The sequence below is a fragment of the Gymnoscopelus braueri genome (genome assembly GCF_963280865.1).
Source record: "Gymnoscopelus braueri genome assembly, chromosome: 22".
In the NCBI taxonomy this organism is placed as follows: domain Eukaryota; kingdom Metazoa; phylum Chordata; class Actinopteri; order Myctophiformes; family Myctophidae; genus Gymnoscopelus; species Gymnoscopelus braueri.
The window spans coordinates 38,758,735-38,784,204 of NC_137624.1; the positions used below are offsets into that span (position 1 = coordinate 38,758,735).

The window sequence follows — 25,470 nt, forward strand, 5'->3', positions numbered from 1 at the left end:
TCATAATTTACATCTGAAAAGTAACTAGTAACTAAAGTTTTCAAATAATTGTAGTGGAGTAAAAGTACAATATTTGCCTCTGAGATGTAGTGGAGTAGAAGTAAAAGTAATGGAAATTGGAAATACTCAAGTAAAGTACAAATACCTCAAAATTGTACTTAAGTACAGTACTTAAGTAAATGTACTTAGTTACTTTCCACCACTGTGTGCGGTGCATACTGAGGCACATGCTCGCACACACACACACACACACACACACACACACACACACACACACACACACACACACACACACACACACACACACACACACACACAGTGAGACGCCGCACAGTCGAGCCGGATTTATACTTACAGTTGCGCGCGGTGGAGTCGTGCCGACCGCCCCGTGCGTGGGGGGGGGGGCACGACTCCCTTGGTATAAATCAGGCCGCAGTCTGTCGATGCTTTCAGGGTGATTCATTGGCATCACGTTGAAGCTTCCCCATTCCTGCGTTTTTGATTGATAGGGTTCTGCGTGCATGACTGCTTCTTCTCTGCATCAGATTGTAGGATTCATTCCCTCGGTCGGTCGGTGCTGTATGGGAATCGCTTTTTTTTTTTTAATCTCCCCCCCCAACCTCGTATGTCCAAAACCCCTTACTTTTCAGAATATATATATTAAAAAAAAGAACCTGTGTTCCGATGGATCCATTGATTGATTGATTGAATATTTTATTAAGCAAAAGAAAACTGCACAATTACATTTAAAATGCTTTTTTTTTTTTTTTTATCCTGGGCACTACACTCCCCCCGCCAGCCTAGGGAGCCCAGGGCCGAGCTCATGCCTCACATTTAAAATACTTTGACTAAAAGGTTCGTCCAAAAAAGTCCTTGGTATTCAATTCATAGACATATATATAGTAGCACCAAACAGTTCAAATTTCAACACAGGTAAAATATCAGCACAAAGAGAAAATCGAAAAAATATCACTATATGTACAAACAAAAATAAAAAAAATGCAGAAAAGAATAACACTATGTATAAACAAAAAATGCAGAGAAAAATAATAATAATAATAATAATAATAATAATACCGAGGCATTGTAGTTATTATTTAGTCATGAAGTCTAAAAGTCCAAAAGTCACTTGTAGATCGACTGTGTTCGCTACTTTATCGCGGCACTCGTGCACGACGAAGTCGGGCATTAATTTACAGGAAAACATAAGAGGTTAACGTTATCGAAGATGCAAGGTTTCTGCCCCGACAGCGACAATAAACAACCTTTGTAATATAGCAACTGAATTTAACCCATTAAGACCGGGAAATCATTTTTGGATTTCTTTGGCTATTCAAAAATAGCAGATATGCAAGCTCATACTGCCGCGCTATGAGCTTGTACATCTGCTATTTTTTTTATATCGTGCACATCTTAATATATATATATATTTATTTTTTAAGCGAACATTTGTAACTCAAATCTCTGCTTCTGGGGGATTATACAAATGTCTTCAAAATCCTAATTTTTTTTAAAAACGTATGTTGCTGTAATAATATCAGTGGTTCTCAAACTTTTTTATGTCAAGGACCCCCAAAACATATTTGGCCGCGGACCCCCATCTCAAAATATTTTGTTCCAGGGACCCCCATGAAGCAAAGATTTGAGTTACAAATGTTTGCTTAAAAAAAATATATATATATATTTTCAAGATTTAAAAAAAAATATATACACATTTTCAAGATTTAAAAAAAAATAGCAGATCTACAAGCTCGCAGCGCGGCCGCGCTACGAGCTTGTAGATCTGCTATTTTTTGAATAGCCCAAAGAAATCTAAAAGATGCGTTCCCGGTCTTAATGGGTTAAATCAGAGTGGGGGATTGGCTTCAGTTGTTATTGAATGACCTTTTTATTTACTTTTGGTCGTAATTACATTGAATCATGGAGGACACTTGCGACGGGATCAGCTGAACATCAGAGAGTCAAAGCGGTATATAATTAAATTCTCCGCTATCAGCCGGTTGCCACGTTTGATTACGCGTGCGTCACCCCGGAAAGGAAAGGAGAGGAAAAAAAGCCAAAGACAAGATAAGTCGCTTGTCTTCCCCTCCTCCTCCTCCTCGGGGAAAGCTCTCTGCAAACGCCTTTGAACATTAACCCATTTGAACCGGGAACGCATCTGTGTAACCACTTATGAACTTGTAGATCTGCTATTTTTGAAAAATCGTGAAAATGTGTGCAAATCTTTGAATATATATACTGTGTATACCGGTATATATATATGTATATTTTTTTAAGTGAAAATGTTTAACTCAAATCTTTGCTTTTGGGGGGTCCCTGGAACAACATATTTTGAGAGGGGGGTCCGTGGCCAAATACATATAATTTTGGGAGGTCCTTGACGTGAAAAAGTTTGAGCACCAGTTAAAAGTTAGGATTTAGAAGACATTTGTAGAATTGGCCAGAAGCAATAAGATTTGAGTTACGATTGTTCCCTTTAAAAAATATATATATTCAAAGATTTGCAAAAAAAAATCACGATTTTCCCAGAAATTGCAGATCTACAAGCTCGTAGCGTGGCACTCGGTGCCGCGCTACGAGCTTGTATATCTGCTATTTTTGAATAGCCCAAAGAAATAAAAAAAAATGGCACAGATGGGTTCCCGGTCTTAGTGGGTTAAGTCGGGTGGAAACCTTGTATGAAAAAGAAAACGTTCCTTTTTTATGATAATTTTTATTTTTAACTAGTGAAAATAGCCGATCTACAAGCTCACAACGCGTCTCTAAGCATTTTCACTACGAAGTATTTACACTACTTTTGTGAGACACTCTTGTATGATGAAGTTTGGCATTAATTTACGGCGGGGGAAAAAAAACCACACATCTTTCTTTATAGTTTCTGGTTTCAAAGCTGATCAAAACGTGCACGCACACACACACACACACACACACGCACACACACACACACGCAGGTCTGATTGAATGTAAAAAATAGAAAATATCTTTATGATTAATCACACACTGTATGCACAGATAGAGTTGATCCAAAATGTCATACAAGAGTGTCACACACACACACACAAACGTAGTGAAAATAGCAGATCTACAAGCTCACAAACGCCTCTACGATGTTTATCCTTTTATCCTGCGTGAATTCGCTCTCCTGATTGGGTGAAATTGGTATCCCAGCCTGAACATTTTTCTCTTTCCTAAAGACATGGGGAGACATGGAGACTATATAGCAATCATTTCTATCAGAATATAAAGCTACTTTTATCTTACCCCACCTTTAATTTGATTAACTGCTGTTGCAGCTACAGTATAATTGTTCACCAGTGACATTGTATGTGTGTGTGTGTGTGTGTGTGTGTGTGTGTGTGTGTGTGTGTGTGTGTGTGTGTGTGTGTGTGTGTGTGTGTGTGTGTGTGTGTGTGTGTGTGTGTGTGTGTGTGTGTGTGTGTGTGTGCACGCGCGCGCGCGCGCGCGTGTGTCCAGATGAGTTTAAAGGCCACTCGTTGCTTCAGGCTGCTCGGGAGGCAGACATGGCCAAGGCCAAGAAGACATTGGGCCTGGAGATCATCAACTTCAAACACCCTCACACACACGAGACCGCACTGGTGAGACATTCACAACACACCAGTGTTGATTTTACAGCTAATTTTGATTCAGTTTTAGTCATAGTCTTTTGAATCAAATTCCATTTAGTTTTCGTCATATTTTAGTCACCTGAAATGTTTTAGTTTTTGTTTAGTTACTCGAATAAACATCATAAGATTTTAGTCGACTAAATCTGCAGTTGATTTAGTCCAGTGGTTCTCAACCTGTGGGTCGGGACCCCCAGGGGGGTCCCCACATGATTTTGGGGGGTCCCCAGATGACAGTGAAGTGACAATTTATGGACTTTTAAGACCTTTTTAATAGCTAAAAAAGAAAAGAAAAAGACCATTACTGCATCAAAAGTTATCAACAAACCATACTATAAAACATTGGCCAAATTGTCAAATAATGTAAGAAAGAGGCAAATATTGTGAAAATAGCCGATCTACAAGCTCACAACGCCTCGCAACGCGAGGCGTTTTGAGCTTGTAGATCTGCTATTTTCACAATATTTATCTGTGGAGCGGAGTCAAACAAAATGGGGGGTCGCCAGTTCAAATATGATTCTTTTGGGGGTCACGGCCTGAAAAGGTTGAGAACCACTGATTTAGTCGACTGAAATGTATTTAGGCGGTGCCTTGATGGCGTCGTAATGGCCGATTTTACACGTGGTTGCATGCCGAAAATAGCAGATCTACAAGCTCACAACGCGTCGCAGCGCGACGGGTTGTGAGCTTGTAGATCTGCTATTTTCAGAGCACAGCACAGCAGTATTGATACTTTTACTTAAAGGAGAATTTTGGACTAAAGTTGTATTACCTTTTCTATGATGTTATGATATCTTAGGATGAATGCAACCAAAAAAAACAAACCTAAGTCTCGCTAGATGAGATTTCAATCTCGTCTAGCGAGACTTCTGTTTTTTTTTTTTTTTTTTTTTTTGGACAGTGTTCTGTCACTATGAACGTCAGATCTCTCATTAAAAAAAAAAAAAAAGCTATTAAAATATGTGATCTAACCTAAGGCCTATCCGCGCACATTTTAAGCTGTAGCGGACCAGGGGTGGAGTTATGACATTTTTAGATATAACATCATAGAAAAGGTAATAAAACTTTAGTCCAAAATTCTCCTTTAAGTACAAAATTTGAATACTTTTTCCACCACTGTCTGTGTGTTGTGTGTCTGTTAGCACTGTGCCGTGGCCTCCCCGCACCCTAAGAGGAAGCAGGTGACAGAGCTGTTACTGAGAAAAGGTGCCAACGTCAACGAGAAGAACAAAGAGTAAGTCATCATTTTGATTCTGATCAACCCATTAAAGGTATAGTTCACCCCAAAACCTTATTTTTTGTCGCATTCCTAAGCCAATAATTTGATAGGTATAGGCAGCGGTTCCGGTAGGAGACACAAAGGAGACTCTCTGTGTCTCCTACCCGGAACCGCTGCCGGTCATCAAATTATTGGTTTTTAGGAATGTGACAAAAAAAACACAAAATGTCTTCTAAATCCTAACAGGTTTCTGAGAAACGTATGTTGCTATATATATATATCAGTGGTTCTCAAACTTTTTCATGTCAAGGACCACCCAAAATTATATGTATTTGGCCGCGGACCCCCCATCTCAAAATATGTTGTTCCAGGGACCCCCAGAAGAAAAGATTTGAGTTACAAATGTTCGCTTTAAAAATATATATATTCAAAGATTTGCACAAGTTTTCAAAAAAAATCAGAAATAGCAGATCTACAAGCTCGTAGCGCGGTACTCGGTGCCGCGCTACAGCTTGTATATCTGCTATTTTTGAATAGCCAAAGTGTAAAATAATGCTTTTTAGCTCAAATCAAAAAGTGACACAGATGCGTTCCAGGTCTTAATGGTTGATCAGACGGTTGCAGCTCTAGAACCGTGCGTCTGCAGATACAACACGCCACACCACTTTAAATTCCAGTCAAAAGTCAGAAGAACCGTTTATAATTACTAGTCACTTCCAGCTCTTCCTCTTTCCCTTCCGTCTCTGTTTCGCAGCTCGGACATCGATCACGTCAAAACGTTTCCCTGTGCGTCTGAAACCGTTGAAACGGCACATCCCAAAAACCACTTAAAATGCCAGCCACACGCACACCAACGCATCTCTGAGATAACATAATTACCATGCATTCCGCCCCGCGGCCGTTTCCGTCGTGTTCTCATTTATTTTTCTGACTTTGAAAAAGGGCAATCGGAATCCTCAAGGTTATTACACTTTAACCCATTAACACATTGATTGCCAAGATATTAAACATAGTTTTCTATCCCCTTGCCAGCGTATAAATTACCTCAATCCGATGATATTTGAAACGCCGTGGAAGCGACATTTGTGTTCCAAAAAAACAAAAAACAAAATACAAAAATACATTTTTTAAAGCGAACATCTGTAACTCAAATCTTGAGGGGGTCCCTGGAACAACACATTTTGAGATGGGGGGGTCCGTGGCCAAATACATATCATTTTGGGTGGTCCTTGACATGAAAAAGTTTGAGAACCTCCACTGCACTATACAGTAAACAAACATTCTGTAAACCAATTCATAAGACAGACCATTTATTTTGTACTTTATTATCCTTATGTTACCATCATTGCATGGTCTAAATCAGTGGTTCTCAAACTTTTTAATTTCAAGAATCCACCTAACTCTGAGAGTTTACAAATCAAACAAAATGGACCCATTTCGTACAATCTCATTGTTACAGACCTGTAAGGCAGGTCTTCAACGTTTTCAGGCCGAGGACCCCTTAGCTGAGTGAGAGATGAAGCAGGGACCCCGACTATATTGTATAAAATTGTGTTTCAGATTAAACTTTTGCTGCTCTTTTTTCCCCTCTACACCTATACCTCTTTGCCAAAAAATAGCCGATCTACAAGCACAACGCCTCGCGCTGCGAGGCGTTGTGAGCTTGTAGATCTGCTATTTTTTGGCTAAAGTTCTCCTCAGAAAAGGGATGCTAGGGTTCAAGTGGTTAATGTAAAAAAAAAATAATCCTATCACTCAAAGATTTGGCGGACCCCCTGTAGTAACTCTGAGGACCCCCTAGGGGTCACGGACCCCCTGTTGAAGACCCCTACTGTAAGGGGTTCCATTTGGAACCCCCATAAGGACCCCACTTTGAGAACCACTGCTTTAGTGTCACCTCCGACTCGAGTCGTGTGATATGAACTGTTCTCTTAAATGTTGCTTTGCTCTTTTCTACCACTGAAATATTTCTTTAATCCTTCTCATACCTTTAATTTTTCCTTCCTCCAAATCAGGGGTCTTCAACAGGGGGTCCGGGACCCCTAGGGGGTCCTCAGAGGTACTACAGGGGGGTCCACCAAATCATTGTGTGATTGGAACTTACTTTTTGAACGTTTGAACTTGAACCCTAGCATCCCTATTCTAAGGACAACTTTAGCCGAAAATAGCCAATCTACAAGCTCTAGCTTGAAGATCTGCTATTTGCCAGACCCAGGGGGTCGGCCTAGATGAGGCTTTGTCGGTCGGTCGGGTCTGTCGGGTCGGTCGGGTCGGTCGGGTCGGTCTGTCGGGTCTGTCGGGTCGGTCGGGTCTGTCGGGTCGGTCGGGTCGGTCTGTCGGGTCTGTCGGGTCGGTCGGTCGGTCGGTCGGTCGGTCGGTCCCTCTTTTCCTCTGCACACACGTCATGCGAAGTCCGGCCATTCAGATTTCAACCACTAGGGGTCTGGCAGTACCAGGTCTCCTGGTTCCCTTGTTTCAGCAAAGAGAGGGGGGGAAAAGAGCAGATTAAGTACAGAGTGAAAGTTTACCAAGTATTGACGGTTTAAGTGGTTAAATGTCTGAAAATACACAGTAACATGAATACAACATCCATGAAAAGCTTTAATCTGCAACACAATTTTATGCAATATATAGTGGGGGTCCCTGCCTCATCTGTCTCTCGGAGAGGGGGTCCTTGGGCTGAAAACGTTGAAGACCCCTGCTCTAAATATCTGTCTCTCCATGTCTCTCTCTCTCTCTCTCTCTAGTTTCATGACTCCCCTCCATGTTGCGGCTGAGAGGTCTCACAATGACATCATGGAAGTACTTCAGAAAAACGGGGCGAAGGTAAACAAAGCAAAAAACCTTTTCAATTCACTCGCCCAAGCTGTCTGTTCGCACAGTTTTTCAATTAAACAATAGCAGATGTATATCATACATCTGCTATTAGTGTGGCATGCTAAAATGTGTGCAAATCTTTGAATATATATATATTTTAAAGCAAACATATGTAACTCAAATCTTTGCTTCTGGGTGGGGGGGGGGGGTCCCTGGAAAAAAATATTTTGAGATGGGGGGGTCCGGGGGCCAAATACAGTACATATCATTTTGGGTGGTCCTTGACATGAACATGAAAGTTTGAGAACCACTGATTATATAGCAACAAAGTAAAACAAAAACAAAATTAGTAGAATCCCCCAGAAGCAAAGATTTGAGTTACAAATGTTTGCTTTAAAAAAAAAAAAAAAAAATATATATATATATATATATATATATATATATATATATATATATATATATATATATATATATATATATATATATATATATATATATATATATATATATTCGAAGATTTGCACAAGTTTACACGCAGATCTACAAGCTCATAGCTGCCGTGCTATGAGCTTGTAGATCTGCTATTTTTGAATTGCCATCTAAAAATTACACAGATGCGTGCCCGGTCTTTAATGGGTTAACCCCTCACCCGTCCGCAGATGGCTCGATGGATGGATGGATGGATGAATACTTACACTATATCAGGGATGATGCAACTTTGATGATGGAGAGGGCCACTACATTTCCACACTCACTCCAGAGGGGCCACATTGCACATACTATCTCTTGCTATATTGACTTTTTTTCGACATTCTATGTCACACAAAAGTAGCAAAAATAGCAGATCTGCAAGCGAGCTTGACCTATTTTTGCCATTTTTTTAATTGGAATCCAGATTTTTTTTGTTGCTATTTTTTAATTGGAATCCTGAAAAGTAACATTTGTATTTTAATTTCAAATGCATTCAGTTATACTTATGTTAACTTTATGAACTTAAAGGTAGGGTAAGTGATTTGCGTTGGTTAAAATAATTGTTAAATAGCTCTATATTCTGATAGTACTCATTGCTATAGAGTGTTTGTTCAGTATTAGGAGTCTCCTTGTCTCTCCACCTCTTTATTAAACAGAAAATGCATTTTCGTTTCAGTTTCAGTTTCATTTCCAATTTGATCCAACCAGGACAGAGAACTCAATCAGGATGCAGATTAAACAAGTGAAATTGGAAGTGATGACACTAAGAAATGAGCAGGCAAAATTGGAACTGGAACACTATACAAATAAAGCTTAAAAATGGGTACTTTCTCCTGATTGGCTGAGATTTTGACACCTACCGGAAAATGTATTTTCTGTTTATTAAAGAGCTGGAGAGACAGGGAGACATCTGTTACTGAAAAAAAACACTCTATAGCAATGATTACTATCAGAATCTAGTATTTTAACCTTTTAACAAAATACTTTTTGTTTTAACCAAAAAATATCACTTACCCTACCTTTAACATTAACCCATTAATACCTGGAACGCATCTGTGTCACTTTTAGATTTCTTTAGGCTATTCAAAAATAGCAGATATACAAGCTCATAGCGCGGCACCGAGTGCCGCGCTATGAACTTGTAGATCTGCTATTTTTGAAAAATCGAGGGGGAAAAAAAATGGGGTTTTTTTCCATTTTTTTTTTAGGATTTAGAAGACATTTCTAGAATCTTCTCAGGTCTTAATGTGTTAAGTGAAGGTGGGGGCCGCATGTGGCCCCCCGAGCCGCCAGTTGCCCATGTATGCACTATATCCATCCTTTTGTCCGTCCATCCGTCCGTCCGTCCGTCCATCCATCCATCTGCCCATCCATGCCTTTATCCATCCTATCTCTAAATGCCAATTAATTTGATTTTCATGTCCTTGATTCCCTTTGTGCATCCTTCCAAAGCCTTTCATTATGTCTTATACTCACCCATTATACTCTAGTCCAGGGGCGGACGCACGGTAGGCCAAGTAAGGCCTACCGTGCCTTACCTCGAATACACTGTGCCTTCCCTCCGCCAAACAGCTTTTTGTGTATTTATTTACTATGAATATCGCCCCCTATACTTAAGGCTGACAAACAACGTAGGCCTAGTACGCATCCATTCTCTCTCTACGTCCTGCGTGTCTGGAGGATGTTGGGTCTTTTGAGCCAATGTGTATTCTCAGAATCCCTTTTCACACTAGAGTGTGAAATATGTCTGTCTGTGTCCCTCATTCACAGAACCGGTTTTCTACGTCATGACGTAAGCACACAATATAAACACCACACACAATGTCCTGGCCTCGTTCTCTTCATTTTTGATTCTTGAGACAGCAGAGAGACAGCAATGGCACCAGCGTAAGAAAAAAAGTTTGTCCAGAGCAAACTCATCGACGCGAGGACGCCTAAACGAACGGCAGCCACCGCGACCGCCTAAACCGCATTCACGGCTTGAGGCTGCAGCAGCATCAGTCCTGCTTGGTAAAATAAAGGCTGAACTCAGTGGACAATATTTTGCAATAGGACCTACTCGCGGATGAGTATAAAGATCTTTCCAAACGGGAACTAGTTGCAGTTTGTATTCGATTCATGGAGGATGCATGGAGGACTCATCAAAGAGCGGGCAGTGGAATTTATTGACACCGCGGATTTGACTGCACGGTGCATCACAAAGCGCTCCTAAAAGAAACCTTTCCGAGCGCACTTTATCCTACACTGCAATTCTCACTGGCTAAATGTAGTGCTTTGTACTCTGTACCCAAAGCATCCCTGGATATTAGCAATACATTGCCAGCTTTGTTTTTGTGTATCAGGTGTTCCCCCCCCCCTTTCTCTCTCATGTACATAATATCTGACTGGCGCAGTGATATGCTTGTGGTTCAAGAAAGTACAAAATAAAAGTCTTTGAGTCGTTGGTCATGGTTAATAATTTACCAATCATCTACCAACTATTGTAGGCCACCTATGTCTAAGCTAAAAACATAAATATGTAGGTCGCCTACATACTTCGGTAATTTCTGGTTATTTGAAGAGGTTATTCAACTCTCCAGCTATCTATGTGCGGCGACCCTACAGACCCTATAGATTTCTTAGACAGCCACATTCAGTTCAGTTTCAGTTTATTTTTATTTATAGTGCAACATCACCCCAAGGGGTCTCTGTGCACTTCACGACAAAAATACACAGTAAAAAAAAACACCTTAAAATGTGCCCGCATGGTCAAACAAGTTACCATGCAGTACACAGTTCAGAAAAGTACAGAACGACAGAAAAGAAAAGAAAAAAAAAGAAGAGAATACATTTTATAATACAATGTTTAAAACCACAGGGCAAGAACGATAAGTTCAATAAAACTATAGGGGGAACCATAATGCAGGGAAAAGAGATGGAGTTTTTAACCTGGATTTGAAAATGCCTAGAGCAGGGGTCTTCAACGTTTTCAGGCCAAGGACCCCCTAGCTGAGAGAGAGAGAAAGCAGGGACCCCCCATTATATATTGTGTATGAAGTATTTTTTATTTTCATAGATTTCATAGGCAGCTTCATAGACTTGTTTCACAGCACTATCATGTTGGATTCATGTCAATGTGTATTTCCAGACAGTTAACCATGCTCTAAAAACAATACTTAGTAAACCTGACCTTTCACTCTGTACTTTCACTCTTTTTTCCCCCCTATTCCAAACCACTTTGCCAAAAAAAGCAGATCTACAAGCGCACAACGCCTCGCAGCGCGAGGCGTTGTGTGCTCGTAGATCTGCTATTTTTGGCTAAAGTTCTACTTAAGAATAGGGATGCTTGGTTGAAGTGGTTAATTTAAAAATCACAAAGATTTGGCGGACCCCCTGTAGTAACTCTGAGGACCCCCTAGGGGTCCCGGACCCCCTGTTGAAGACCCCTGGCCTAGAGAGTCGGCATCTCTAACAGCTTTAGACTTGTTTCACAGATACTATCATCAATCGGTGTTGTCGTGTAAATTCATGTTTTCTTTTTTGTGGTTATTTCTGTTTATTAACACATTCATTGTCAGGTGTTAATTAAGCTTTTTCATAGTGGTCATAGCCACAGCCACATAGACTTGTTTCACTTCTTCTTTTCCTGGTGAATCCTTCGCTCGAAGTCAAGGCATCATTCATGGGTCGGTGAAGAGCGCCCTCTTGCGTAATCACTAAAAACATCACATGACGTAATATTACGTCATTGGCGGTAAATGTGTTAAGTACATTATCTTTTCCAGAAATGTAGCCACTTAGTCCCTCAATAGTTGACAATTTGGCTCTGTACTTGCTTTGCTCTTTATTTCGCCCTCTACACCGAACCTCTTAATACAAATTGAAAAAGAAACAGCAGATCTACAAGCCCTGTTTTAAAGAACAAGTCTTGATTGTTCATTGCAGGTCGTGTCATTTCCAGTGCAAATCACAGCCCTGTATACGTTGAGGAATTCTGTGGCGTTGGACTACATCCACGGCACGCGTCACGTGACCCGACTCCCGCCCATTCCAACATGGCGACGTCCGTGTTGTCCCGTGTGTTGCGTCGCGTCCTTAAATGTCCCAGGACGACACTCACGCCGCGCACACCGTTTAATGGCGCGGACAGGAGTCCAGTGAGAAGTTTAAATAATGACCGGTACAACTGGGAAGAAGATGCTTCCAGAAGGACGGAGCGCTGCGTGGTTTACTCCGCCAGCGGAAACCAGTCTAACCAAACCAAGTGGACCAGTGCTGTACTGGGAGCAATGGCGTTCTCTCTGGTCAACAAGTTTGAGGAGGAAGACAAACGAACTGATGCTCAAAAGCAGGAGGATGAGATTACACTACTGCTGGAGAAAGCTGAATTGAGTATGGACAGAGGTCAGCTCCAGGTAGCATCAGACTGTCTTCACCAGGCGGTGGCGCTAGCGCACCGGACACACAACAACCACGCTATCGTCTATGCATACAGCCTGATGGCTAACCTGGCCTATGCGCAGGGACAACTGGACCAAGCAGAGGAACTCTTCAAGGCAGCCGTGAGCTTCATGGTGTCTGGAGGAACCCCACAGGATGACAACGGCGTCGTCGAAACCTCTCTGAACCTGGCCGACATCTACGCCGGTCAGAACAAGGGGGCGCTAGCGGACGTTGGTTACAGTTTCTGTATCGAGTCTCTGGAGGCTAAACTGTTGAAGCACAAAGACCTGCCTGAGGACCATCTGACGGAGGAGGCTGAAGCGTTCAGGAAGGAGACCAGGCTGCTGTTGAGTGAGTGTTTGGACTCTCGTGCGCGCTACCACGCCTCCACCCAGAAGCTGCACAACGCTACCCTGGACTACCAGCAGGCTCTGCTCATCTGTGACCAGGAGCTAGGACACACACACCCCCAGACCTTGGCGCTGATGAACAACCTGGCGACCATCTTGGACCTGCACGGTCGCCATGACGACGCGTTGCCGTTGGTGACGCAGGCGGTGCAACTGAGTCGAACCGCGGGCCATCCTTACATGCACGTCCTTCTGGGAAATATGGCTCGAATGTTATTAGACCAAGATCGCCTAGACGAGTCGGTCAGTGTTTATAAGGAGGCGATGTCTCTGGCTCAGGCTGCAGGAGATGAGGAGGTTGTGGAACTAATTCAACAAGGAATTAACCAAGTGAAGCAGAAGAGGAACCAACTGAAGAAGACAAAAGAACAACAACAAACCCAAGAACCTGAAGAGAGAAACCAACACAGTCTGTCTGACCACTATGTCTAAGCTTTCATATATTTATGGGGAATGTGCATCAATGTGTATGTGAATTTGGACATTGAGTTTGAGCCTCTGTCTCTTTCCGGGACCTCGTCCGTCCGTCCGTCCGTCCGTCCGTCCGTCCGTCCGTCCGTCCGTCCGTCCGTCCGCCCGCCTGGCTGTCTGTCTGGTTCTTCTACACACAGGGGCCTCCTCAAAAATAAATGTATAGCCTAAACTTAAAACTAGTGATGTTTTGGGAGATTTGGAGGTTAGTATTTTTGCCGGACCCAGGGGGTCTGGCTTACATGAGGCTTTGTACCGGTTTTCTCCATACATGGGCATGGTCACTTTGTCCTTAGGCCCCAGCCATAAAAGTCTGTCCCCCTTTCGTCCATACATGGGCATGTTTTGTACCTGTTTTCTCCATACATGGGCAAAAAACAGGTTTTGGTCACTTTGTCCTTAGGCCCCAGCCATAAAAGTCTGTCCCCCTTTCGTCCATACATGGGCATAGACACAGGCTGACACGTCATGTGAAGTCTGGGTCTGGCAGAACCATGTCTCCTGGTCTTGTTTTTGTAGATTTGTGAAAGTAATGTAAGAAACAGGGCTCAAGTAATGAAACATTTTGAAAGGCAGCAGTTGTAACTATTAGGGCTGATGACTCGGCTCTGCTGGTCTCGGACAGGGACAGGCTGCAGGTTGAGAAAACCCTCAGCTCTGAACTCGACACGATCCGCATCTGGCTCACTGACAACAAACTATCATTACACCTGGGTAAAACTGAATCCATCCTCTTTGGGTCTAGTACTAACCTTAGCAAGGCTGAGAGCTTCACAATCAAAGCGGGTGATGATGTTATCACAAGAAAGGATGAAATGACCTACCTTGGTTCCATCTTGGAGGCAAACCTCGCTGAAAAAAGTGATCAAAAAGGTCAACCAAAGAACACGCTTTTTGTATAGGATTTCCCTCGAGTCTAGTCAGTATGAATACCTTGCTGATTCTTGCAGGGGCCCTCATACAAGGTCATTTCGATTATGCATGTTCCTCATAGTATCACAACACCACCAAGGCTTCAAACATCCCAAAACAAACTAGTAAGGCTACAGTACTTCTTGGCCTCAAACACCGAACCCATCTAACCCCTGCTCACTTTGCTAGGATTGGATGGCTTAGGGTTGAGGACAGAGTACAGCAACTTGCTATGGGCCTGGTCTACAAGATAAGCCACAACATTGGGATCCCCCTGTATTTGTCTAATTACTTCCAAAACGTAAATGAAGTCCACGATCATAACACCAGAGGCAGCTCCACAGATCATGTTCAACCCAGATTTGGCTCAACAAAGGGAATGAACTCGTTCTCGTGCTATTCAACAAAAATGTGGAATGCCCTACCAAAAGGAGTAAAGGAGTGTAAAACCCTACTCACTTTCAAAACTGCCCTTAACACATCGGGTGCCAGAGGTTTATTAAAATATTGTACGTTCAGTGCCTGCTATTCTTCCATCCACTTACGTTGATACGTTTTGTGCTGTAGAAGCCCCGACGCGGAAGTGCATGTAAACAAAGCGTGCGTGCGAGACGGCGGAGGGTCCCGACTAACGCCTGGAACAATAATATTTCTAACGCTATCCTCCATTGCAGAGTGATCGCCGATCGAAAACGGCTCGCTTCCACCACGTTAAAAAGAAATGGAGATATTAAGCTTTTAGTCAAGGAGTTAATATTGGAGAGGCCGACCGGAAGGATTTTTGACATGGATCCACATCCGGCCTCTCCTTCTCAGAGACTCCTTGGATGATCCTAAAGTTTCGTTAGAGCGCCCCACGTGGGCCCCACGTATAAAAAAGAAAAAAGGAAAAAAATGGATTCGGTCCGGACCGTTTTTGGCACACAATGTGTTAAGATACACCTTCAGGAGGCTGCAATTCAAAAATGGCCCCTGTCAAAGTCTTAACTTAACCCCCCTCCCCCTCCCCGAACTCTTCCTCTTTTTCTTTTTTTTCATACCAGTAACCTGTAAGCTGATTGTATGACGCTCTGTATAGTAGTGTGTATATCTGTCTGTCTCTTATATTTCATCATGATTTGTGTGCATGGGGTTCTCATCTTAAACAAGCTCAGTGCTTAATGAGTCTCCCAGTTTAGCAGACCTTGTATTGTGAATTTGTACTTCCATGTACTGTTGTTCTCATGTCTTACTAAATAAAGTACATCAATCAATCACTCAATCAATCAAGCTATTCTCCACATCTCTGGAGTAATGGGTTCAAATTAACCTCTTTCAACCTGGCAACCCAAATTTGGGCACTGTACTGTAATTTGAGGTGTAACCGTTAATCGAACTTATCAATGTTCTAGATTATAAAAATGTATCGATGATCTATCATATAGGATAATGGATCACTTTTTAAGACCTGTGTACAGTAAATAAAAGATGGTGAAACCAGCCTATCTACAAGCTCATAATGCGTTGCAATGCGGCGTGCTGTGAGCTTTTGGTTTTCATTATTTTTGCATGACACAGTTGACGAGTATAGAATAACGCTTTATATGTGGTTAACCCGTTAAGACCTGGAACGCATCTGTGTCACAAGCATTATTTTACACTTTGGCTATTCAAAAATAGCAGATCTACAAGCTCGTAGCGCGGCACTCGGTGCATAAAAATGTGTGCAAATCTTTGAATATATATATTCTTTTAAAGCAAACATTAACTCAAATCTTTACTTCTGGGGGGTCTCTGGAACAAAATATTTTGAGATGGGGGTCGGCGGCCAAATTCATATAATTTTGGGGTTCCTTGACATGCAAAAGTTTGAGCACCACTGATATAGAAACATACTTTTTTTCAGAATACTGTTGGGATTAGATCTACAAGCTCGTAGCGTGGCACTCGGTGCCACGTTATGAGCTTGTAGATCTGCTATTTTTGAATAGCCAAAGAAATAAAAAATGACAGAGATGCATTCCCGGATTGAATGGGGTTAATCTATTCTTTAATATAGAAAAAAAAAGGTGTGTGTGTGTGTGTGTGTGTGTGTGTGTGTGTGTGTGTGTGTGTGTGTGTGTGTGTGTGTGTGTGTGTGTGTGTGTGTGTGTGTGTGTGTGTGTGTGTGTGTGTGTGTGTGTGTGTGTGTGTGTGTGTGTGTGCGCGCGCGAGCGTATCTTTACATCATGTAAATATTGTGTATATTACGTTTTTGTGGGAAACAGCCACAGTTATTAGCATGGACAAAGAATTTAATTGTGTGTGTGCGTGTGCGTGTGCAGGTGAATGCGTTGGACACGCTGGGCCAGACGGCGCTGCATCGCGCTGCGTTGGCGGGACACCTCCAGACCTGCCGGCTGTTGCTAGGATACGGGGCAGATGCCACGCTGGTGTCGCTACAGGGCTTCACCGCTGCTCAGATGGGCAACGAAGCTGTGAAGCAAATACTCAATGGTATGCACGCGTGCGTGTGTGTGTGTGTCACGTTATAAGAAGGGATTCACTGATAACTACCCCCCACTCTGGCGCTCCATTCTGATAGTAATAATTGAGAGTAATAATTGATAGTAATAATTTAGAGTAATTGAGAGTAATAATTGAGAGTAATAATTTAGAGTAATAATTTAGAGTAATTGATAGTAATAATTGAGAGTAATAATTGAGAGTAATAATTGAGAGTAATAATTGAGAGTAATAATTGAGAGTAATAATCTCGAACACGATCTAAGATGACTCTATGGTATTTTCAATAGAAAGAATAACTCTGTGACCCAGGTTAGATAGCGGCCTCTAGTGGCAGTGATGTCAGACTTCGGTTCTCTATTATGGTATGATACAGTTGTTCTCAAACATTTTAATGTCAAGGACCGCCATAATTCTGAGAGAGTACAAATACAACCAAATGCACCTGTAAGAGTCCATATGGTTCTATTTGTACACTCTGAAGAGTTACAGACCTGTAAGGATCTATTACATTTGGAACCTCCCCATGGAACCCTGAGGGTCACTGATTGCTACTTTGAGAACCAACGGTATATTACATATTTGTCTTAAGAGTTCTCAACGGGCCTGAAAATTAAGGCTCTAACTGGGCCCTACTGGGCCGGCCCGAGGCTCGGCCCGGCTTGGCCTCGGCCTCAAAGTCACGCATCCAACAAGCTGTTCTGACTCTTGAACAGGCGGTTCACCTCTCTCTCTGAGACCGAGAGGTATGGGCGGGCAGAGGGGGTGGGGCGCGGGGACGGAGAAGGGTTCTTCAACCTTTTCAGGCCAAGGACCCCCTAGCTGAGAGAGAGATGAAGTAGGGACCCCCTCCCCACCACATATTGTATAAAATTGTGTTGCAGATTAAACTTTTTCATAGATTTCATCAGTGTTTTGTGAACTCATGTTTTTTGTTGATTTCACTTAAACCCTCAATACTTAGTAATCTTGATCGTTGGCTCTGTACTTGATCTGCTCTTTTTTTCCTTCCACACCAAACCTCTTTGCCGAAAATAGCCGATCAACAAACTCCACAACGCGTTGTGTGCTTGTAGATCTGCTATTTTCGGCGAATGTTCCCCTCAGAATAGGAATTCTAAGGTTGAATTGGTTAATGTAAAAAAAAAAAAAAAAAATCCTAGCGCACAAAGATTTGGCATCCCCCCCTGTAGTAACTCTGAGGACCCCCTAGGGGTCCCGGACTCCCTGTTGAAGACCCCCTAGTCTACAGAAAGGCGAGACGGTGACGAGAAAGTACAGTTATATGAAGCTGATGTTTGACTTCTGTTTTTTTCATCACACACTAACAGTATAACGGCTTCGCCGGTTTGCAATAAAACCAGCAAAATAAACACTTACTCACTGAACCACAGAAAATGTCTGAATTATTTAAAAAGAAAATAACCACATAAGCTCACATTTCTATTTCTATTTTTATTTATACCGTTTATGAAGCATTTATGTTGGTTATTTATTCTAACATTCCCCTCATGTTTCTGCTCGGTGCACAGAGAATGTTCCTGCGAGAAATTCAGACATGGACTACAGGCTTCTAGAGGCAGCTAAAGCTGGAGACTTGGACACTGTCAAGGTAAAAAAAAAAGCATTATTTTACACTTTGGCTATTCAAAAATAGCAGATCTACAAGCTCGTAGCGCGGCACTCGGTGCCGCGCTACGAGCTTGTACAAAATTTTCGTACTTGTACAAATTTTCTCGATTTTTCAAAAATAGCAGATATACAAGCTCGTAGCGCGGCACCGAGTGCCGCGCTACGAGCTTGTAGATCTGCTATTTTTGAAAAATCGAGAAAATTTGTGAAAATCTTTGAATATATATATTTTTTTAAAGCGAACATTTGTAACTCAAATCTTTGCTTCTGGGGGGGGGGGGGGGGGTCCCTGGAACAACATATTTTGAGATGGGGGGCACGCACGCACGCACGCACGCACGCACGCACGCACGCACGCACGCACGCACACACATACTATATATCTCTTTTTCTCTGTCTCTTTCACACACACACACACACACACACACACACACACACACACACACACACACACACACACACACACACACACACACACACACCACACACACTATATATCTCTCTTTTTCTCGGTCTCTTTCAGACACACACACACACACGTGCGCACGTACGCACACTGACACATATATACACACTGTCAGTGGCTGGTTTAATGATTAATGTTTTTCGGGTTCAGGTAGAGTTCACCGTCATTTCTCTTACACACACACACACACACAACGCACGGACGTTTCTCTGGGATTTCTGATAGCGCTGGATTCCTTTCCCTCCTAATTGTGTGTCATTCTGCACGGCCAAAATCGTTAAATGAACACTCAGGAATTCTACAGTGTAGCTGTCTAATCACCGGCCGATTAGACCCGGGAGACCAGGTGAATGTGATTAACCACTTGATTGGATAGAAAGCCAGCTGTACAAGGGCTCTCCAGTGTTTAACCCATTGATACCTGGAACGCATCTGTGTCACTTTAGATGTCTTTGGCTATTCAAAAATAGCAGATATACAAGCTCATAGCGCGGCACCGAGTGCCGCGCTATGAGCTTGTATATCTGCTATTTTTGAAAAATCGTGAATTTTTTTTTTTTAGATTTTTTTTTTCAAAAAACTGTTAAGATTTAGATTTTTTTTAAAGAATCGCCTCAGGTCTTTTAAAGGACAATTTCGGACTGTTTTTGGGACAAAAACGCCGTCTCATTCACAAACCCAGAGGCTTGGAGAGAGTTCAGGGATTTGGGAAAGAAGGCCGGCTTATTACACCTGTGTAAAGATGTCACACCTACAGTAACGCTCCTTATTACACCTGTGTAAAGATGTCACACCCACGGTACGCTCCTTATTACACCTGTGTAAAGATGTCACACCCACGGTACGCTCCTTATTACACCTGTGTAAAGATATCACACCTACGGTACGCTCCTTATTACACCTGTGTAAAGATGTCACACCTACAGCACGCTCCTTGGCAGGAACGAGGGCATCGAGGTGGACCGAGTTGTTTGCAGTGGTGTAAAGTAACTAAGTACATTTACTTAAGTACTGTACTTAAGTACAATTTTGAGGTATTTGTACTTTACTTGACTATTTCCAATTTCCAGTACTTTTACTTCTACTCCACTACATCTCAGAGGCAAATATTGTACTTTGACTCCACTACAATTATTTGAAAACTTTAGTTACTGCTTACTTTGTAGATATAAATTATTATATCATAGAACATACATTAACCATTTTAGCCCTATTTTATACCTAGGCTATTTGAAAATAGCCGATCTACAAGCTCACACTCGCGACGCGTTGTGAGCTTGTAGATCTGCTATTTTCAAACATTTAGTACATTTACTTTTGGTACTTTTAAGTACATTTTGATGCCAATACTTTTGTACTTTTACTGAAGTACATTTTTAATTCCAGACTTTTACTTGTAACAGAGTATTTCTAAATTAAAGTATTGATACTTTTACTTAAGTAAAATGTCTGAGTACTTTTTCCACCACTGGTTGTTTGGCCAAGACAAATGGCCCGAGGGGCTGCTGGCGGTACAAGCCGCCTGTTGAGAAAAGTGCTGGCGCCCTCCAGTGGAGGATTGTACGTGGTGCAATAGCTATGTACAGACACCGGGCACACCTGGATCCTAGCACCGGGGAGGGATGTCTTTTTTTTTTTTTGCACCAGTGTTGATTTTGACAGCAAATTTTGATTTAGTTTTAGTCATAGTCTTATGAATAAAATTCCATTTAGTTTTAGTCATCTGAAATGTTTTAGATGACTAAATATCATAAGATTATAGTCGACTAAATCTACAGTTGATTTAGTCGACTAAAATGTATGTTGGCGGTGCCTTGATGGCGTCATAATGGCAGATTTTACACTTGGCTGCATGCTGAAAATAGCCGATCTACAAGCTCACAACGTGTCGCAGAACGACGCGTTGTGAGCTCGCAGATGTCAGAAGATCAGAAGATGTCAGTGTTTTAATAAAGGTGCTTTTAAAGGTCAAAGGTCTCACTCTGTCTGTCTGTCTGTCTGTCTGTCTGTCTGTCTGTCTCTCCCTCTCTCTCCCTCTCTCTCTCCAGTCCACGTGCAGCAGTCAGACAGTGAACTGCAGAGACGTGGAGGGCCGTCATTCCACTCCTCTCCACTTTGCAGCCGGTTACAACAGAGTGTCATTGGTGGAGTTCCTGTTGCATCATGGAGCTGACGTACACGCCAAGGACAAGGGGTATGGCCCTGTGTGTGTGTGTGTGTGTGTGTGTCCATTTGGTTCCATTTGTACACAGTTATGGGGGTTAGGGAAGTGCGCAGGCGAAAGTAGTCGCAAACGTGGGGTTATCCCGTTTACAGTAAAACAAACTGGTGGTGTGACCAATGGCCATTTACAATTATTAATACTATATTACTGTTATTAGTATTAGCATATATTTTGGTTGAAACTAAGGCATACAAAAGTTTAAAAAATCTTAAATAATAATTAAAAAAATATATATATAGATAAAATCGAATTTTAAAAATCATTTTCAATTATGGACACTGTAACGAATATTCGATTAAATCAGTGGCATCCCTAATGGGGGTACTGTACGTGAAGTAAAAGTTCATGTGAATGGCCTGTAGTTTAGCTGTTTTATCCCCTGCTGCTGGTGTCAGAAGAAATAACTCTCAATGCAAGCGGATGTTTTTTTTAATAAACAATGTCATAAATACTATATGCTTCCAGTCGCTAGTTTAAAGTCTTCTTGCAATCACCATGATGTGCGTTTTGGTAAATTATGGTCCCATTTATTTGAACCCAGTGCCAATTGTCGATGTAATCCTGGGCGCTACACTCCCTCTGCCAGCCTAGGGAGAGCCTAGAGCCGAGCTCATGCCTCCTTCAATGCATGAGAGCTAGCAAGCCGCTTCTTATCACCCGACAGGGGGGAGGTTCCCTGGATAGATGTAGCGCGTGGAAGGAATTTTATTTGAAAATAGCCGATCTACAAGCTCACAACGCGTCGCATCGCGACGCGTTGTGAGCTTGTAGATCTGCTATTTTCAAATAGCTGATGTATATGTTAACTCTTACCCTGCCAGAGTTTTTTCAGAACAGTCTGTAGCCTCTGCCAGGGTTTTGACCGATTTTGGTACCTTTTCGCATAGCCACAAAATATTTTTCTCAAGTATGATTGATCCCCAGAAAATTTCTAATCACAGATGAGATTCAGGTGTGGTTTCAAAAATGTCAACGAGGTCAATTTGACCTTGTTGTCATGTGTTGGTTGATGTTTGAAAATAGCTCAAAACCAGTGGTTCCAAAAAACATTGTGAATTGTTTGTCCGTTTCAATTTTAACATTGAAGTGGATGGAGCAGCAAATCTTTGGAAATTGTTATCTCCTTATTCGTTTGGAATATCGAAAAGGTGTCAATACTAAATAATTAGAGAATCTTTTTAGAATTTTTTTTTTGTTGAAAAAAGTGTTTTTTTTTTTGTTTTTTTTCAGGACGTTTTTAAACGTCTTTGGCAGGCAAGAGCTAATTTCTCAAAGACGTTTATAAACGTCTTTGGCAGTTATAGAGTTAAAGTGCTCATGTGGCCCATAGTCACTTCTTTTGGGCTGGTTTTCCTAGACCTGGTTGCTTGTTTCTCTCACAGAATCTGGCAACACTGTACGTGGTCCTATAATGCATATCAAACTATAGGGTCCTTGAAATTAAAAAAGTTAGAGAACCAATGCTCTCTAACCCCTCTTCCTCTGTCCCTCAACCCCCCCCCCAGAGGCCTGGTGCCTCTCCACAACGCCTGCTCCTACGGCCACTACGAGGTGGCAGAGCTGCTGGTCAGACACGGGGCGTCGGTCAACGTGGCCGACCTGTGGAAGTTCACCCCGCTGCACGAGGCCTCCGCCAAGGGCAAGTACGAGATCTGCAAGCTGCTGCTCAAGGTGAGGAAGGGGGAGGGGCCTCCTGGGTGGGTGGGGCACTCGCAGTGGTGGAAAGAAGTACTCAAAATTCTTTACTTAAGTAAAAGTATCAATACTGCAATGTGGAGGTACTTTGTTACGTAAAGTGAAAGTCCGGAATTCAAAATGTACTTAAAAGTATAAAAGTATTGGTATCAAAATGCGCTTAAATTACCAAAAGTAGAAAGTACTCATTATGCTGAAGGTCCCATTTCACAAGTTTTCAAATGTATAAAATGTCTATAAATCTTTTGAAAATAGCAGATCTACAAGCTCACAATGCGTCGACGCATTGTGAGCTTGTAGATCGGCTATTTTCAAATGGCCGAAATGTATACAGGGCTGAAGTAACTAGTAACTAAAGTATATAGTTACTATATATATAATATAATAATATATATAATTGTAGTGGAGTAAAAGTACAATATTTGCCTCTGAGATGCAGTGGAGTAGAAGTAAAAGTACAGAAAATTGGAAATACTCCAGTACAGTAAAAGCACTTCAAAATTGTACTTAAGTACAGTACTTGAGCAAATGTACTTAGTTACTTTACAGTACTCAGTGAATCCTCTAAGTGAATCTCTCCCTCAACTTTCTTTCCATCTGTCGTTAAACCCACCTCTGCTTCTCTCTCTCCTTTCCTCTTCTCTTACCCTCCCCCTCTCTCTACCCTATCCCCCTTTCTTTCTATCCTCCGCTGCTATCCGCCTCTCCTCCTGTCCTCTCCCCCTCCCTATACTCCCCCCCCCCCTCCCCCTCTCCAGTGGTGTAAAGTAATTAAGTACATTTACTCAAGTATTGTACTTAAGTACATTTTTGAGGATGTTTTACTTTGCTGGAATATTTTCAATTTTCAGTACTTTTACTTCTACTCCACTACATCTCGGAGGCAAATATTGTACTTTTACTCCACTACAATTATTTGACAACTTTAGTTTTTAGTTACTTTGCAGATATAAATTATTATATTATAAAACATACATTAACCACTTTAGCCCTATTTTATACATAGGCTATTTGAAAAAAAGCAGATCTACAAGCTCACAACGCGTCGCATCGCGGCGCGTTGTGAGCTTGTAGATCGGCTATTTTCAAACATTTTAGTACTTTTACTTTTGGTACTTTAAGTATATTCTGATGCCAATATTTTTGTACTTTTACTCATGTAACATTTTGAACACGGGCCTTTTACTTGTAGCAGAGTATTTTTGCATTGTGGTATTGCTACTTCTACTTAAGTAACCACTGCCCCTCTCTCCTCCTCCCCCCCCCCCCCTCTCCTCTCCTCTCCTCTCCTCTCCTCTCCTCTCCTCTCCTCTCCTCTCCTCTCAGCATGGAGCGGACCCCACGAAGAAGAACAGAGACGGGAACACTCCGTTGGACCTGGTGAAGGACGGAGACACGGACATCCAGGACCTGCTGAGAGGTGACGCCGCCCTGCTGGACGCATCGAAGAAAGGCTGCCTGGCCCGCGTGCAGAAGCTCTGCAGTCCAGACAACATCAACTGTAGAGACACGCAGGGGCGCAACTCCACGCCCCTGCACCTCGCAGGTAGAGCACACACACACGCACACACACACACACGCACACACACGCACACGCACACACACACGCACACACACACTAGACCCTCCAGAAAAACGCGGGCAAAAATCCTTGATTATGCGGGCTAAAACTCTTGATTATGCGGGCTAAAACTCTTGATTATGCGGGCTAAAACTCTTGATTATGCGGGCTAAAACTCTTGATTATGCGGGCTAAAACTCTTGATTATGCGGGCTAAAACTCTTGATTATGCGGGCTAAAACTCTTGATTATGCGGGCTAAAACTCTTCATTATGCGGGCTAAAACTCTTCATTATGCGGGCTAAAACTCTTCATTATGCGGGCTAAAACTCTTCATTATGCGGGCTAAAACTCTTCATTATGCGGGCTAAAACTCTTGATTATGCGGGCTAAAATCCTTGATTTTGCGATGAAATATCCGTTATTTTTTTGCAATTTTATGCGGTGAAATTGCGGGAAGTTGCGAAATATGCGGAAAGTTGTGAAATATGCGGCAATATGCGAAATATGCGATGTGCGAAAAGTTGCGAAAAATGCGAAATATGTGAAAAGTTGCGAAGTATGCGATGCAAAGCGCATATTATGCGATGCGATGCGCATATTATGCGATGCGCATATTATTATTATTTTACTGATTATGCGGTAAATTCTGCGATCGCATAATCACATTTTTCTGGAGGGTCTGACACACCAACCCGATCGCCAGAGAATTAGTATACATTGCACGGATCCAGTGCACGTCATTCCGTGCATAGTCGCCTAGAAACCCTGAAATTCCGTGCATATGTACATCTCTCCCTTTGTGACAAAACCATTTCGGAGGCGCGCAGTCTCAAGGGAATTGTCGCCACGTAAGGGGCCACCGAGCGAGCTAAAGCGAGCGAGTTGCCGTCCCGAACGTTGCGACATTCCCTTGTGCCTACTCAGCGCCGTTTGAGTTATGTACCGATAGGCACAGAATCGTACATTTTGTTGTGGGGACTGCTCTGCTTCTGGGTTTTTCCGGGTTGCGACTGGTTACGCCCACCGTGGGACTCGCCGTACATATGCACGGAATTTCTGG

The 25,470-nt window shown here is 42.3% G+C and overlaps 3 protein-coding genes across 3 annotated transcripts in view; 2 read left to right on the forward strand and 1 right to left on the reverse strand.

Annotated features, from left to right (window-relative positions):
• The window catches only part of LOC308079001 (poly [ADP-ribose] polymerase tankyrase-1-like), a gene marked incomplete at both ends in the record, with an annotated part of 111,111 nt that overhangs the window by 66,119 nt on the left and 19,522 nt on the right, over positions 1 to 25,470 (forward strand). The window contains 8 exons of the mRNA XM_080420339.1: positions 3,475 to 3,596; positions 4,766 to 4,857; positions 7,590 to 7,668; positions 16,649 to 16,820; positions 18,362 to 18,441; positions 20,976 to 21,121; positions 22,657 to 22,822; positions 24,173 to 24,392. Coding sequence (XP_080276465.1) covers positions 3,475 to 3,596; positions 4,766 to 4,857; positions 7,590 to 7,668; positions 16,649 to 16,820; positions 18,362 to 18,441; positions 20,976 to 21,121; positions 22,657 to 22,822; positions 24,173 to 24,392 — 1,077 coding nt within the window. The remainder of the gene's footprint in view (positions 1 to 3,474; positions 3,597 to 4,765; positions 4,858 to 7,589; positions 7,669 to 16,648; positions 16,821 to 18,361; positions 18,442 to 20,975; positions 21,122 to 22,656; positions 22,823 to 24,172; positions 24,393 to 25,470) is intronic.
• LOC308078724 (nucleoporin p54-like) overlaps positions 1 to 25,470 on the reverse strand; it is a gene marked incomplete at its 5' end in the record, with an annotated part of 280,426 nt that overhangs the window by 8,628 nt on the left and 246,328 nt on the right. The window lies entirely within an intron of this gene.
• LOC308078244 (tetratricopeptide repeat protein 19, mitochondrial-like) lies at positions 12,165 to 13,394 on the forward strand (the record flags this gene model as incomplete). The annotated part of the gene is made up of 1 exon (XM_080419364.1): positions 12,165 to 13,394. The coding sequence occupies one exon, from the start codon at positions 12,165 to 12,167 to the stop codon at positions 13,392 to 13,394; it is 1,230 nt and encodes a 409-aa protein (XP_080275490.1).